Below are 18,154 nucleotides of genomic sequence, written 5' to 3' on the forward strand. Positions count from 1 at the left end.
CTGAGGAGCATCCTCGGTTTGAGACCCTCTGACCTTTTTCCCACCACAGGACTGCGAGTCTGATTAGTCAGTCTTTAATCATGACATGACTTGACTTTCAGTAACATTTTCCGAGCGGTGAGGGTGTCGTGACTGCAGACTTCCAGCTACGCTGCCCTGAAAACAAAGTGGAGGGGTCCGAGAGCGTGACGATCACGCGAATCACACAACATCCGCCGCCCCCTCACCTGCTGCTACATCATATAAAATAGTGTCAGTGTGTCGGCAGTTTGTCAGTTAATGAAACGTCTTCACAGTTAACACGCACATGCAATTCCTCCTGCTGATCTGCATGCACCTCTATAGGATTATCAAGCTGCTGTCAGTTTCGTTATTTCACTCCATTAATTAAAGCTGGTGACTCAAAGAGTTCTATTTCCATCTGAACCGACTAATTGAGCCGCACATTTCTCTGCCAAGTCAAATTCACTGACAATCTTCTGACGTTAGTGTTCCGTAATGTAGAGTTACATTAACAATGTGAACTCTTTCTTTTTTAAACCCACGTATACTGGAGGAAAACAGTTGGCAACTATTACAATGGGGCTTGTCAAACTAAAAATGCCTGACATTTACAGAGGATATACTTTATTTTAGAGGACAGAATTGCAATTGTGTGTGACATGTTTTCAACACAGTTTTGGTTTCCCTGCAAATACAAGTCAAAAAGTCGAGTCAGTCTCCTGTTAAATATGATGATAGGACCTGTTGGGCTCTGTTCTCAGTCCTTCTGGTGTTTAATAACGTTCATACGATTTCCCCTCACAGATAAAATGACAATGGATGCGTTGTATTCACACCCTTTGGCTTTAACCTCAATTTTAAGATGTGTCAATAAAAATCTGTCTGGCATAAGGAGGTCCCTATGGAGTATCAATGACATACAGAACATTTATTTATCTGTTCTGCTGGCTCAGTGGCGAATCCTAGTATTTCAAAGCGAAAAATGAAATACTATATACTGTCCATGAACATTCTTTCGCAAAATAATTACATAAATAATCTCTGGCAGGGCACTCACCAACCTGAATATCAAGGCTGATGAGCTGTATTCTTTCACTACAATCTTCCACTGAATGACCACTATCATATTAGAGAAAAATAAATACAAGCCTTAATTCAAACTTTTCTGGGTGCTACCTCATGGTGGAATGAGTAAGCAAATATGATTTGGTCAGCAGCACCCAAGTGGATTAGGGACACGTAAAGAAATATATTTGAATTTGTGATCAAAGGTTTACATACACTTATAAAGAACATGTACAGTAAATAATGGCAGTCTTGAGTTTTAATTATTTCTAGATCTCTCATTTGTCTGTGATGGAACGAGTGGAACACAAACTACTTTGTCACAAAACCGTCATTAAGTGTGTGTAATCTTTTGACCACAACTGCAAGTGTAAAATAAACTTTGAGTTAATGTCCTGTTGTATAGCTGATGTGTTTTCCTGACCGTCTTTGACTATTACGTCTTCCTTGTTTAATGCTGCCATTCAACATTAAAACTCTAGAATAATAGAAAAAAAAATGCATAATGATGCATGATTTTTGCTAGAATTGATGCCAACATGGTAGAAATAAGTCACAGCTCCAGTTGCATGAATGGGGAAATGGCTGTCGGTAATGTAAGTTATACGGACAGGGGGATATACTGAAGCCACTCATGTGGTCCTTTAAATCTTTCAGGATTCGAGTCACAATTCACAAGTTGTATTAGTAAATGTATTTAATTTGTTTATTATATCAAGATACAGTATTACAAAAAATAATCATTTTATCTACACAATTTTCATCTTCATCAAAATATTACATCCCATATCATTCCTTCCAGCCTACTACGAAATACATAAGTCTAAAAAGAAATCACAAACCATTCAGTTTGGGGGTTTCTTCTTTGCAAGACATTTAAATGGATTCAAATAATGATCAATATGATTTTTGCAAGTCAAATGATGAAAAAAAAGGTTAAAAATAATGTATTTTGTCAAATGAATGTATATAAATCTTAAAACCCTGTAAAAAAAAAAAAAGAAAAAAGAAAAAAAGCCAGCCTTGAAAGACTGGCAGTTGTAGAAGATTCCTTTTTTTAATTTTTTTTTTACAAATTCTGAGAGGTATTGCAAGAAACGAGTAACACTGACAAATAAACACACTCATGTTTGTACCACAAGTACAAGTTCTGCGTTTACAGAACATGTGTCCCTTTTAAGTGATGTATAACCACAGGCTTTGACATTTTTCTCATCATTCAAAATGTTCATAATCTTATTGACCCTTAATTAACGCTGAAAAGTTAAGTTGTGGTATCGGGACAGTATTTGGTTGACACTGACTTGTATTGATACTTGGCACGGCTAGATCATTTTAAAACTCAATCATAACTGCACTGGAATCCATGCTATGCTAAAATAGCCTTAATTCTGTGTTATGGACGGAAAAGTGATATTGTTATTGTATATATCACATAGTCATAGTCTAATCTTATAGAACTGATGGTAGTGATGTTCAGTGATTGAATTCCCATAGCACACAAAGGTTTACATTCAAGATGGTATCCAGCCATTTTTTAAAATCAATGTAGAATTTCTTTTATAAAATGTAACATTAAATAATGGATAAAATAACCCCAACCAATCCCTTCTTGGGGTGAAAAGAAAAAAAAAAAACGACATCAAATTATTTTTCAGTCACTGAAAGGAGGAAAATGGGTATTTGAGGATATATCAGAAATGCTCCATTGGTCTCCAAGCCTCTGAATGGGAAGCCTACTGTACATGACTGACTGATAGATGTGCCGGCAAAGGCACAGAAGGACAAAGCACTTAGTGTAGTGGCCAGAGTCACATGATGACCACTGACTCAAAGAGAGGCATTGGCATGACAAGTTCGTGTCCATATGGATGCTACATTTTAAAGCGTATGGTTGAATCTCATGGGGCAAAATAAATGTCTCCCAGAATTTGGACACTCCTGACAGAAATCCAAGGGTTAGGGTTTAGTACCTGACAGGGTGTCAAGTTTCTAGAGTTTTGCATTGAGGGATCCGACCACAGGCTTGTCTGAGCAGAACTCTTTCCACCAGGATGGCCGCTCCAGCACCTGGCTGCCCTGCATCACCGTCGACCACAGGTTCTTGTAGAGCTGCGTGAAAGAGAAACAAAGATAAGTTACCCAGAGAGACCTTGTAAAGGCTTTTCAAGGAGTGTAAGGGAGAAAGTAAAAAACATCAGGGACAGGATTGAAAATAGTGGTATAAGCAGGTTTTCTGAAACTTGCCATTATCACACACAACATGTCCAGGGCCATTTGTGCTGCAAACGGCAAAGATCTTGGGAAACCAAAAGGTTTCTGAAGAGGAAGATTTAAGCTTAATGTGTTGGCATGTCCTTACCTGTCCATCAGCGCAGCCAATCGGTGAGTTGAGAATGAAATCCGGAGGTGCAAAAACATCCACCAATGCTACTGCATCATCCTTCAGCTGGAGGAGAGAGACAGAGCAGAGCAGGTCAGCAACAAGCAGAGCCGTGCTTTAACCGTTCAGCGTTATGAAGACAGGACTAAAGAGAGGGAGCTAACTACAGTTAACATTATACAGTTTTCTTTGTTCGTTTATTAGAATCCCCATTAGCTTCTGTGTTAACACAATGACTACTCTTCCTGGGGTCTCCATTACTTTCATCCACAATATTTCACTGATTAACTTACATTAATACACATAACATCCATACTTAGTAAGACACATCCATACTCAATACAACTGATAAGACACACAACAATCAAAGTAAACTCAAAACTAAACACATACAATAGCTCTATATTGGTACTTCTCTTAAAACAACTGAAAAAAAGGATTTTAAAGTAATTACCATAATTTGGTCTCTTCTACATTAATGATCAATATATTGAACCTAAACCATTCTTCTATCAACCTTATTTCCTTGTTAAAGACCCTAACAAGTTCTACAGATGTGTGCGCCGATGTATAAACTGCGGAATCGTCTACATACATTGCAATGATGGTATTATCAACCCTATCCCTTCACAAAAAGGCTGTCATGACACCGTGATTGGCTGGGAGGGAAAGACCCCAAGCTGCTTCCACTCCTCAATCAGGAGTCAGTCTCCACCACCCTGCGCACAGGTCATCTGAATCCCTGCATTCAGTCTTGAGGGCTTTTGGAAAATCAGCCCCAAAACAATGAAAGATCGCAAGTCGGAAACAAACAATGGGACTGCTACAAACTTCTGACATATGCAGCAGCAGATGCTTCCAAACCAAATCCAACAATGTAGTACCAGTGACTTTTTTCTTATCCATTTCTTTCATCCAGTCATCCATCATCTTAGTAAATGCTGTCATTGCAGAGTAGCCCTTTTTATATGCATGCTGATACACAGTATTTAAATCATTCTGCAAGATAATACTTCTAGATTTGCTCATAGACTATTCTCTCCATGATTTTACTCAAAATAGGTGGTAGACTTACTGGGCGACTATTTTTATTTACCAGATAGTAGTGCTTTATCATTCTTTGCCATGGGAACAGTCTTGGCTATTTTTCATTTTGAAGGACAAACACATTTTTCCAGACTTACATAAAATATAAAAGAAATACAGTACAGTAGTACAGTGGTTCTCAACCTTTTCAAGTTGCAAATCACAACATATTACATAATATCACACAGTGTGACTAAGAAATACAGAAAATGGTATAGATGGCTATACTGTGTTATTTGCAATTACTTTTAACCAAGTCATAATTTAGATAGTTGTGTATGTACCTGGGAGCAGAGAGTGAGGATGGCCATCTGGACCAATTCTGCTGGCTTCCCTCCACTTACGTAATTACCTATAGAGGAACAAAACCATGTTAGAAGCCAGTACAGTGAAATGCGTTATATAAATGTATGCATGCAGTTTATAGATACAGTGCATACCCTGGTACAGTGTGGCCATATGGTTGCTGAGGCTCCACAGGCCATACAGGCTACAGAGCTTGCGTAGTACAGGTCTGAGAGCAGCTGGTGTGTCATCGTCAGTAGTCAGCTCATGAAACCTCTGGAGGCAGTTGTATTCAATGTAGGCCATGGCGAGGGAACGGCAGTAGTAAACCTACACACACACACACACACACACACACACACACACACACACACACACACACACACACACAGGGCCTTTGTTATAGCTACAAACAGTGTGAACGTATGCCATATCTTACACTTATGCTCTGAAACTTTCTCTGGAATTTTTCAAATATGTTAATAGTTTGAGTTTTTAATTTGAGTTTCTATATCACTCTTTCCATCAATATGTAAATTGTTAGTTTTTGAAACAACCCTCACACTTAAGAAACCAACATGCTGGTTGTTCAAGTCAGTGACTGGATTCAGTGAGAAACCCATTTCCCAGAACCACAACACACACCCGTCTGACATTGTAACCTCCAGCCTGTATCTGTGACATAACACAAACCAGATGATGGCAGCCGAGACCCTATTAAGACAGCCCTCTATTCAGCTAAACAAAATCAATGAATGTTTCTTTTGAGCTGGCCTTGAGATGCATCTTGGGGGAATACTTCTTCTTTGGACAGAAACTCTGATTTCACTAATATTGCTTTGGATTGACGATGATTTATATCTGGTTCTTAGGCACTGGGGCCTATACTGCTGTCAGCCACAGCTGTTTGATGATCAAACTGTGGGAATAGTGAGGACAAAAGTTTTATTTTCAGCTTGAGCTAATGGCAGAGCTGAGATTTTTTCATAAAAGGTCCCAAAAGGCCACTGTATCTGTACAGTGGTGCATAATGTATGTGTATGTGTCTGTGCCTTACCTGGCTGTTATTAAAGGCCTCAAACCTATCCTGTCCCATGGCCCTCTGCTGTTGCAGCCTCTTTTGGCTCTTCTCCAGCAGGAAACACACGAGCCACTTGTAGGCTTCCAGTGGCACTGATTTTGTATCACAGATATGCAAAAAAATCACATTAACAGTTAGATTTTGGGGTGCACCACTGACACAACTGACATTGTTTATCAAAGAGAAGCACCAATCTGGACCCTACAGTTTCAATGTCATTTACATGTTTGTCATTTGACAGAGAACAAGTGTTTATGCTCCCTTTAACGCCATTTTGCATTTAAGGGAGGATTTCACAACTTATAAGTTAAGAAATATCAACAGACGGATTTACTTGGATTAGGTCAAAAGAAAAGGTCAGTTTTTACATTGCTGAGAGAGTAGTAGATAAATAAAATAAATATCACTCAACGCAATATCCGATCATTTGGTAAGAGCTAACTTTGGACCAGGTGTTGTTTTTTTTCATTCAGTTCTGCAAAACTGCATTCTAATAGTTAACTCTCTGTGACCTGGGTTACACAAACGAATAGCTACCCATAATAATCAAAAGAACTGGAATTTGGGATTTTACTACCTTGGTGGGGTAACCAAGTATTGGAAACACTGGAATAATCCCCTCTCAATTCTAGTTTTATCATGGGAACAGCTTCAATCCAATCAGTCAAATCTTAACAAGCTCAAATACTGCATACCTGCAGAGTCCATGCACTGGTCCATCGTCGTTGCTGTGAACTTGCTTTCCTGGATCTTGTGGAAATCGTTTAAGAAATCCACAGTGTGAAGAGGAGACTCTATCTGCACGCCATCTGAAACCAAAGAACACAGCAACTTAAACGGAATCAAGGTTGGTGTGCTCACACTTAATGCTGATGCTACATCACTGGGTGTCCGAATCCTACATATCTCTCATATATACATCTATCATATACTCGGTCAGGGTGCAGAATAACTGAATCCTCTCATTACTATATCGCCAAGATCAGTGATGAGAAGCTTCATTGTACTTCTCCCAAAACCCCAAATGTGAAGTACTGTATGAGAATAAAAAGAAACAGCTATCTATAAGGAAAGCTACTGTATATTATTTCTAATAGTTCAAATAATCTCAACCTGCTCTCTGCACCCGCTGGCATCAGACATCACTGCTGTAGCAACAGATTAGCTTGGATTCTTGCAGGGCTAGCTGGCAAGCTACTGAAGCTGGCAAGCTAACCGCTATAATGGTAGCAGGCAGGAAACTCTGTACTAGCATCTTCACATCAATCACCAATAAGCAATATGAACCACACTCAGTCCAACCCGTGTATAAAACTCAACCTTAACTGCCACCTTTTTCAAGTAACCTTGAAAGCTTGTAATAATCCCTCTGTGCACACAAGACTGACCATGTTGTTTAGCGTGGAGCCAGCTGAGCAGGTAGTTGCTGGTCTGTTGCAGCAAGACATTATTGTCTCCTTCATATGTGCAGTTTGGATCATTGTCGCCACGAAGATCGCCCAGCCGGTTCACTGAAAGAGAGACAAGACTCTGAGAGACTTAGTGCGTGTGTGTGTGTGTGTTTTTGTGTGTGTGTGTGTATATGTGTGTGTGTGTGTGTGTCTGTGTGTGCTTAAGACTGACTGGCCAGGTATCCGTGTCCACCACAGGCTTCCCTACACTCCTGGATACCCCTCTGCGCAGTCCACGAGCCCAGTGGTTTACTGGAGCAGCCTATTGCATGGATCTCTCTGCCCATCTCTGCCTAGAAAAGCGTACCACACATGCATTAGAATGTAGTTTAGGCATTATTATAACTACGGAAAATAGACACAGATGCGGATCATGTTTACTGACTTGTCTGTCACTCCTGTCCTTCATCATCTGTCCAATCTGGAACTCAACAAAGTTCATGAAGATGGATTTGGTGAAGTGTTCAAGAGCATACGCCGCCGCCAGGTACGGGATCAGACGCCATTGCTGATACAACAAGTACAATATCTAATGAGTTTCGGTTGTGATGTGGCTTTAGATACCTGTAACTTTGATATGGTATCTGTGGTTTGATAATGTACATTCACTTTAGAACTAAATTCCCTCCATTCTGACCTGTAACTGGTACTCCAATACAGGAATCTCCTCTGTGTCTTTAGGTCCAAACTGTCTCCTGGTGGCTGAGAAGCGGATGGCCACAGTGAGAGCCAACTTCAGGTTGACCAGAGCCATCCTGGTGATGGACACCCTGCCACCTGACAGGGCACCCAGAGAAGCCCCGAAACGCTTGTTGGGGTCCTGAAGGACAGGAGAGACATGGGAAAAGTAATACTATTACAGATGATAATATCAGTTTATTAGTGTCATTGAATAGTTGAATCTTTAGTAGATGAATAAGTTACTGCCCCATGTTACCCAAGATAATCAAGTCATCATACTAGGATGAAATTTCATCATCGACACACAGTAACTTCAGAAACTACCTGCTGCAGTGGGAAACCAGACTGATGAGCAGTGAAACCCAAACAGTAGTCGTGGTATTAAAACCAAAAACAATGAGCTTAAAGAGGATGTAAATCTCTGAGTTGGAGCAGAGTTGATCATTTGATGCAGATACATCACTACAAGCAACCTTTCCACATTGCACATAATCATTTCATCAACTGTTAAGACAACGCTGCTTTAATTTAAGTAGTGTTTGGAAAAGCCTCTGGATGCCTTCTGCAGCCAGCAGGGGAAATATAACCCACCTTGAATGGGGTAACGTAGCGGCCATCAGGAGTAACATCTCCGGTCTTATTGAGTAGATTCTCCCGAGGGATCCTCACATTATGAAACATTGCAAACCTGACGGGAAACGGACGACGCAAGAAGAAAATGTGTGAAACATGTCAAAAAAATTACCTTAGGTTACACAGACACGGACAACATGTGTGTGACACAAAAGCACAACATACATTCTATACACACGCAGTGTGTCCGCTTCTTATTAGTGCGATGTGAGGTAGAAAGAACAGAAGAGAGACTTTTCTTGTGCATATCCTTATACATATCATTTCATTAATTTCATCCTCAGTGTGACAATGTCAACACTCTGTGACCTTGACAGAGGACAGAAACTGACAGCACCAGGCTGGAAACAAACGTTTTTATCTCAATATTAGCTAAAAAACAAAACAAAACAAAACAAACTTCATCACCTCCTTTTTTACTGTAAGAGTGCAGACACAGCAAACCAAAATCAAAGAATCAGCATCGACAAAAAATGACTCTTGCATCGCCACACTGTGTCTTGGGCAAAAAAAAATTGCACTTGAACATAGCCAACAGCTGACTAGCTTGTACATTCTACACCTGCATGAGGGAGGATATAATTCCATACTACCAGATGGTGCTAATCTGTATTTGTGATTAAAAAAGGGAAACCAGAAGACTCAAGGTTACAGATAAAAAAAACTGTTGTTATAATAAATCAGCGTTTTTTGACACCACTTTCGCAGGTGTAGCTGCTTCTTATCAAGAACGTGTCTGATAAAAACGTTCAAATAGTGCTAGCAGTATAGCAGCGCCACAGAGACAGACTCAAGGCTTCCCCTTTTCTTTTATTATTTCTCTTCTCATACACTGATTCGCTTGGGTGAACAGCCAATCAGAATGAATCCTCTTACTGACGAGACCAAATAGTGTCAACGTTACGGGACACACAGCCGAAACTGGGTCCATGGGTGCTCACTGACGGCCCTGACATTGGCCAATGTATCAATAGAGTAGCAAGTGGACACAGTGGACAGTAATAAATCAAAATTAACAATATAAAGAATATTAAATAGACTAGCAAAATAAAATAAAACAACACTACGCAGCAGATAAATGTAGTATAATATATCATTAGATCATTTTTTCAAGGATCTATCAACAGCCCCCAAATCCCAAAGGGAATTTAAAATCTTTAATATACTTTAAGATTTGAATATTAATGCCAACCTAATACCTGAGGAGGTTTAAGTGGAAGCAATAACAACAAACTAATAGTGTCCATGTTTTTCTATAATATACTTTTTTCATTAAACAACAGAAATCAAAGCTCTGGGTTGTCAAAACAAAGGCAGATATATCAGAACAGTATAAATTAAATTCAGTCAAATGAATGGTCAAAAATGGTCAAATGAATGATTATCAGGAACTGTCTGATCACAATAAGTTACAAAGATTATAACCTGATAAAGTATTTGCTGTCAGCTTTCACCATTTTTACAGTTTTTCAAACTAACACTTGTGCTTTGGTATGTATTAAAGTTTAATACCAGCCCCATGTACTTTAAAAAGGATTTCACTCCAGAAGCCAGAACCATCAAACATGTTAATTGGATAGTCGTAAGAGTAGTAACAGTACGAGATGAAAATGGAGTTACTTTCTCCATATATTGCATTGTGTGCCAACCCTGTACTGGACAGATATCAGAGAGAATTGCTTTGTTAAAGCAGTTCTTCAGCATGGTTTATTATCCATCGCTTACCTTTTCAAGAGTCTGACATTCATCTGCTATAAAGTATGAGTGCAGCTCCATCTAGTGGCTCTATTGTGGCACTGAAGGACTTTTTTTTTTTGCCGTTTCACATGACTCGTGGATGGGGTACGGCTAAAACTACAGCACTTATTATGTGAATATCAAATTGAATAATAAAGTTGTTGCACAATCTTGAGCTCAGACATTAGGGGTGTGCCAAAATATCGATACTACGATATATCGCGATATTTCGTCTTGAGGTACGTTATCAATACACTGGTGCCAGTAAAAAAAATGTATATATATTTTTATTTTTTTTTTGGCTCACCACCACCACTCCTCTTCGGAGGACAGCTTTATCTTTATTCAAACATAGGTATACAACCAAATAAAATTTAAAAAATGGTTTAAGTAGCTCTGAAACCCACACATATAGATATTTAATGATAGTTGTAGTCAGTGTGTGTGTTAAGAAGAGACACTGTGCAATATACTCTTTGTTTACTTGGCTTTCATTCATGTGAAATTGATTGACAATGTTATGTAATTCCTGAAATGGATTCAGTGCAGTCAATAAATTCAGAATTTCTTCAGTGACACAGATATCGTGATGTATCATGGATGAAATTTCTTGCAATATATCGATTATCGCAGAATCGCTGTATCGTGATATTATCGTTATCGTGGGCAAAATATCGTGATAGTATCGTATCGCGAGGTACCTGGTGATACCCAGCCCTATCAGACATATGCATGGAAATGATTTCCTTATAATTTCATTGTTCAGTTTGGTATTTCGGTGTTGCATTCCTTCTCTAAGAAGTTCTATAGACAGGATTAACACATATGCCCCATTTCTACATTATTTGTTTTCATTTTCATTGCTTAGTTCGCATGCATGTAACACCATTTCTGCACTGGCATGTGTTCTCTGTATAAGTGGTACATTTCTATATCGAGAAAAAAAAAATGATTCTCTACATTCAGGAAAATAAAAATGAAGTTAACATCAAATCAATAGGGAAAAGTGTTTTTCAGTAAAAGAAAACAATGATAACGTCTTCCTCTGTGGTCACCTACCCATTATCCAGTCCGTTCTGGCCCAGCTTCTTGCCCATGTCTCCAACCTGCACACCTGGCAGAGACAGCAGGGTCCTGGGATCTCTCACCTGCAGCATATTGGTTACAGATTTAATGGGCTTGACACAGTTTGCTTACAGTCTTTTAGTAATACAAAAATAAACACAGAGTTGCAACAACCTGGTTTCTTTTGCAACGACATGCAAGTTGTAGTCCATTCAAGCTACACAAGAAAAAGTATTGTTTTAAGGTACAGTTCACCTTCAACAAAAAATGGCAGCTACTATGAGTTTGGCTTTTGCACTTGGCCATATTGAATGACATTTCTGTAAGATTTCGAAAAATAGTGCAGCCCTACTCATCATTTTTAGCTGTATATTTTCAAGCAGGGAAAGAAACCCTGCCTTTGCATTTAATTTTGATCACAGTCTGCTTTAATGTATGTCTGTATTCAGCTAACTGACAGATCGACTGCTTTCTTAAGTTACACTACAACACCTAAATCCTTTCAATGCTTTCACTTAAACCAAAAATTAAACTGCTGTCAATGCTTACATATTAACCAACATTCCAACTGGTTACAGTGCACACACAGAACTTTCAACTACTTTCCCTGTGGCTGACATTTCACCTTATTGCATTATGTACTTCTGGCACCCGATAATGCAATCAGCTTTCACTGGTCTGGGATTGAAGGTCAAGGTCTTACCGGGACAACGAAAGAGTGCAGGCCATGGCACACCTGGTCAGGTGTGTAGAGCTGGGCGAAGACCACAGCGTGGGTTGCAGTCTTACCGAGGTTGCCCACCCAGAATTTGGCAGCCTCAAAGTCTGGAGAGTTGATCACAAACTCCTACAAAGTGGAAAGTTACTGTTTTTAGTCAGTTTGCTCAGATGTTATGTGACTAAATATAATTCAAATAGCATCGTGAGAGATTTGACAGTAAAAACATATTTCTGTTTTCTTATCATTGCCTTCAGCACATGAGTTATGGGATCATTTTGCACCTTTTAACCAATGAAACATATAAAAAATACACTATTTGGCAGGCAGGCCGAGCTACATTTGCAACAGCCTTAGAGAATGATATTATTGATACTGGCCCTAACATAACACAATTGGCCTTAAAAAAACCTAACATGTGTGATTTTAGTAATGCCATTCCACATTCATACAAACTATTTTTTATGTGTGTGATGTTAGTGTTTTGCGGTGAGTGTGCCGACCTGGGTGGAGGGGTCATATGTGGCTGTGGTCCTCATGGCCCTGGTGTTGCTGCCGTGGCTCAGCTCAGTCAATGCAAAGCATCCAAACGTCTGTAGACAGATTACAACAACCAATAACTGATAGTTAACTGAGTTTTGGTAAAACAAACAAAAAAAACATGTTAATATGTGAATCCAAAGAGGACTGTCAGATGAATGGCTCACTGAACATCATTCAGCATTATGCATCCTTGAAGTCTATAGTGGCAGGATGATGTAACATCACTGCAGACTGTCACAACTCTGGGTTGTCCTATTAGGACAGCCACGAATAAAGCAACTGTAACTGATACAACCGTAATGTGTAATTATTTGCAGTATAAAGTGGTGTTGAACTCTTACCGTCATGTCCATAGTGTTTTCAACATATTTCATGTGTCTCTCTGATCCCGAGTTAGCGACAGTCGCTCCAAACATCTGAAACCACATGGCATTTTTTAGCATCTTTTAGTGCGATGAGACTACAACAAAGTTCGACAGCAATGCTAGCGGTCATGTGAGGTGAGCTGTGATGGTGAACTTGGTCATTTTTAAAAAAGCAATTAGAAGTAGCCTATATTGTTATGTAGGTTGGAGGACTAGTCCTATTTGAAGAATACGAATGGGATGAGTACAGGCACTTGTATGGCAATCTATTCAGAGTGGAAAGCTAACACTGTTAGATTATCAAAAAAAAAAAAAAACCTTAAATACAATACATGTCATTTCTGGATATGGGCAACCAAAGCCACCAGAGCACTGTCAAAAGAGTTGAGATCTCTACACACTGTCCTTTATACCATTGGCAAGTAAAAGAACATTATACCTAGTTCTAACAAGGGATTAAGAAATATATGAGAGCTCTGCAGTTAGCGTGTTGTATTGATAATCAGATGTGTAATGATTGTTGTCATGATTACAATGAAGTTACAATAAAGTTGTAATGAAGCTATAAAAATGAGAAACAGTTACAGAATCAAATGAAGAGATTAATCAGACAAGAGTTGGCATGAAGTTTGCACTTGGGACTATCAGCAGGAAGGGAAGGGCGTACTGGATCCATGGCCTGACCCTCTCAATTCAGACATAAGTGAAAAGCTAGGTGAGTGTCCTCGCTACCAGCTTAAGCAGTTCCTATTTAAATCCATATTAAAGTAACACCTTGTAGGTTTAGGGGCCTAACCCTTTATGACGGAGAGCTGGTCCAGTACCTCCTGAACATGGGGAAAACTCAGGATTTAACTCACCCCTTTATTCAGAAAGAACTTGGCTGAAAGGGCCCAGTCATACATGCCCAGACAGTCACTGAGGATCACAGTCTTCCAGGGGTTGGCCATGGTCTCCTCTTGTGTCAGGAAGTCGTAGCGGAAGAGCTGTTTCACCCTGTGGAATTTGTCTGAAGCTTTATTTTCTCTCTTTGTACACGGTATGTTACTAGAGGTAATTTAACCGAATTGTAGTCTATCTGTGACGACATAGTGGATAAAAAAAGGTGAAACTTTCTGTCATGCTCATACCTGAGGAAGGTCAGCTCTCTCATTCTTTCCAAAGGAACATCTTCACCGGGTTGACGGGCGAAGACCGGATCATTCTCCAGTGTCTTGAACACATGGTGCTGCAGCACAGAGCAGGGAGAAAATGTCAGGCTTTGTTGGGCTACAATGCGAGTACTATCACAATCGCAAGTGTGGCTGTTAGGCAGCTCTCCAACATCAGCTGCCATGGATCTCATTTGTCCTCACTGTTATTTCTAATCAATGGCAATTACATAGTAAGGAAGTCTGGATGATACACTCAAAGAACCCCCTCCTCATTTAGCTGTTTACTACTCTCCTAAAACTTGTGTCAAATCCTCTGAAATAATCAGTTATTTATTTTGATTGTAGTAGTTAGCTTTGTTCTACTTTAATATTAAAGCCCATGCACATTGCTACCCAGCCTAAGTGTCTTTTAGGATACTACCGCTAGGAGTTTATACAATGAGGCTTCAATCAACTACATTAAACTTCTGGCATTCTCATGATCAAAATGTGCATATTTAGTCCTAACTACAAAGAGCATTGGATGATGACAGCTACCTTGAATGCCCGAATTTCCTCATCCTCTATGAAGCAGAGCATGTCCTTCCAGTTGAAAGAAGCTTTTTTCCGGTATACATCCAGAGGGCCGCTGGGAAGGTCAGCCACTTCATTGTCCATCTTCTCCTCAGACTAAAGGGGACTGAATTCAAAGTGGAGACGTATTATCAGCAAACTGCACTCAAATGATCAAAAGTTAAAGTATTCATTCTGCAGAAAAATCGCCTGTGTGCCTAACATTTATATTACATGATTCGATCTATAATATTGATGCAGCAAACATAATATAATATTATGGTGTAGCTGTAGTTTTACATACAGAGATTAGGTTTATTAATGGTGGTCAAATCTAGGGGTCATATCCCTCCAAAGGACAACCAGATACAGTCGGCGGTCAAAAGTTTACAAACACTTATACATAAAATGTATATCGTGGCAGTCTTCAGTTCCACTAGTGACTTCCATGACTTGTTCAAATCAATAATGTCACTTTTCTCTAATCTTTAACCTGACTTGATGGATGATTTTCTACATTAAAATGATTTATCGATCATAAAAGGTTGAAAAAAGCATGGATTAATCAATTGTTGCAACTCTAATCTGTTGTTCTACCAGCACCAGTGCCGTCACTTGAAGTGTAGAATGAAGTACTGTGGTAAATGAAGAACTTTCATCTTAGATTTTCTGTGAGGCCTGGGGCTCTGGTATAGATCCCATACTCCCAAAAACCTCAGGTATTTACTGTGTCGCAATAGATTTCTGTACTTTTCAATTTTGTCTGACAATATGGGATTTTTGCCATACAAATATCACCAGATTCTCCCAGCGTCAACATTTAGTCTGAAGACTGTCTTCGAAGGGGCACCATGTAATTTTGGAGAAGAAATTGTAAGTCACAATTTTAAATGAGGTAATGATACAAACTAAGAATTTTTTTTCGGATGTTTTTTTCTTTGCCAAAACTGAATAAACAAGCTGTTCTCAGAGGGGTGTCCTTTAAGGTCAGCTTATTAAGTTTGTTTAGGCATAAAAAAAACAATAATGTCTTTTAAAATCAGTCAGTTAATGAAGATCTTTATTTTCCCAATAAACTTTAATTCAGCTGGGTGTCGTGACCTTAAAATAATATCGCGATATTTTTTAGCTACATCGTAATATATGTTATATATCTTGAAATCTCGAGGACCGGGCGACAAAATCAGTCATAACAACAACATTTTCGATATTACCATAACCAAAATCTAAGACTATAGTCACCTATTGGAATAACGGTTATAATATAGATACATTGTCCAGCCCTAGCTGATAACTTACACCCACTATTTTTGTGGTGCATATTCCTGCAATGATCTTTAATCAAACATGCACGCAGATGTGTTGGGGAAAATCATGTCCAGCATAATGAGAAATGTTCAGTGTGCTTTTGAGATAATTTAAGTTAACCTTTAACTTCTGTGGGGAGGATGGAATTATTCACATTACCAGGTAGAGAGATGTACCAATGAGTAATTATCCGTAATATGAAGTAAAACAACACACAACGACCTTTGTGTTCTATCTGCTGTGAATTGAGAGCAGAGTTCAATGCTGAGCAGTCTCTGTTTATCTGTGGGTAAGGTTAGCTAGTCAGACTACTTATCCAACTAACATGAGAGAAAAAATGACTTGCCTTCTCGAACACCTGCCACCGAGTTATTGTGTGTTTTACCTTGTACGTAGCTCTGTGACAACTTTCCCCGATGATACCGCTGACTTTCTTCTGTCACTGTTACGTGTGTGTCCTGTTTTCCAGCTGGCTTCTCGTAGATGTGTGTGTGTCAGATGTTCCCCAGTCTAGCAGCCCTTCTTCCGCTAACGGCAACCATAACACTTCCTGTTTGTGTTTTCAGAATAAGAGCACCCTCTTCACAAGTGAGTGTTCGTCTGTGGATCGGGAGGTAGAGCGGTCGATGTGGTAATCCTTAACTGGTTCCTGCAGTCTACTTAACGAAGTGTCCAATGGCAAAATACAAGATATATATAAGAACTAGATACCAGATGCAAAGATGGCGCCCGTTCAAACCAATTATAGCATATAATGAAAATATTTCTGGCTTCCGGTTTACTTCCGATAGGAACCTGTCATAGATGACAGATGAGTAAAGTATGGGATTTTAATATTTAGGCTACATTTAGTCTATCATCAGTGTTGGGCAAGTTACTTTCAAAATGCATTCTATTACATACAGTAGTTACTTATATTACAATATTACTGTCTGTGTAGAGGAATAAATTACTTATTACACTACTTTTTTGTTACTTTCAACAAAATCCCCACATCACCCTTATAGAAAAATTAAAAAGCCTAGATCTTTCAATAAACAAATGTTCTTGGACACAGATGAGCAGGCAGACAAAGGATCACAGTATGATATATTATGAGATAGGAATCAATATTTTTAAATGTAGACTTCGTCATATGAAACCAACATACCTTCTATAAAGTAGCCAATAATGACAGGACAAGACAAACATCTCTTTTTAATATGCCTTTTTATTTTAGTCCACAGAACAAGGGATGCTTATGTGATTCAAGAATCTAAATTCAAGTGGGCTTGGAGGATCAGGCTTCATCATTAGGCCTACGAAATACAATTAAAATATTTCAGCCCCACAGAGACTGAACAAAGAACTTATAGGCTCATCTATATTAAATACACAGAGCCTATATTAATACTGGATTGTCGGTGTGGATGGATACTTAAAAAACAGCAATAAATTCTTCACTTCGGTTTGTAACGTGGATTGTAACATGATACGTAACGCAACTGTAGTAATATATTACCGGAATATTGTTAGTAACACATTATATTACTCAGTTTCCGCTGAAAGAAATACCTAAATACTTTCGTACTTCATCTAGGTGATTCTCCAAGAGTCCACATTTTTGTCATTTGCTTAAAAAACTGTCCTATTTAGGACAGATATCGACATCTATGATATTTTCTTGTATTACTTGGTATCGGTAGAAAACCAATATTTGTGTTATGGTCCACCCCTACTTCCCAGCTGTGCACACCTGACCAAAACAGGCCACACCCTCCAGTAACACGCAAACACTCAATGGCTGCGCCAGATAAACTGCAACCACACATCTCTCTTATATTACAAACACAACACAGTGAATGTGTTTCTGAAGTGTTTTTGGCAAGAAATAAGCCACACAGTTGCAGAATCTTTGTTAGTTTTAGCTCGATAATATTTAGAGTTATTCAGGAGTCTTCAGAGGTATCAAGTCACGTCAGACGCCTCTAGCGCCGCCGCACAGTGCATTGCTCCGCATCCTACATAGACAATGAATGGAAATATGAAAACGATGGGTCCTGTG

At 39.1% G+C, this 18,154-nt stretch overlaps 1 protein-coding gene across 1 annotated transcript; it reads right to left on the minus strand.

Moving 5' to 3' along the window:
• Positions 1-1,760: 1,760 nt before the first annotated feature.
• On the minus strand, positions 1,761-16,668 carry acox3 (acyl-CoA oxidase 3, pristanoyl). The gene is made up of 19 exons (XM_030430926.1): positions 16,496-16,668; positions 14,788-14,929; positions 14,227-14,324; positions 13,957-14,092; positions 13,073-13,147; positions 12,692-12,781; positions 12,174-12,317; positions 11,465-11,553; positions 8,627-8,723; positions 7,992-8,174; positions 7,740-7,862; positions 7,527-7,647; positions 7,292-7,414; positions 6,599-6,712; positions 5,880-5,995; positions 4,978-5,152; positions 4,822-4,889; positions 3,431-3,517; positions 1,761-3,180 (listed from the first exon to the last, which is right to left on the minus strand). Exons 2-19 carry the CDS (start codon positions 14,905-14,907, stop codon positions 3,061-3,063), a joined length of 2,079 nt encoding a protein of 692 aa, XP_030286786.1. The 5' UTR covers positions 14,908-14,929; positions 16,496-16,668; the 3' UTR covers positions 1,761-3,060.
• Between the last annotated feature and the right edge of the window lie 1,486 nt (positions 16,669-18,154).

The sequence above is a fragment of the Sparus aurata genome, chromosome 10 (genome assembly GCF_900880675.1).
Source record: "Sparus aurata chromosome 10, fSpaAur1.1, whole genome shotgun sequence".
In the NCBI taxonomy this organism is placed as follows: Eukaryota; Metazoa; Chordata; class Actinopteri; order Spariformes; family Sparidae; genus Sparus; species Sparus aurata.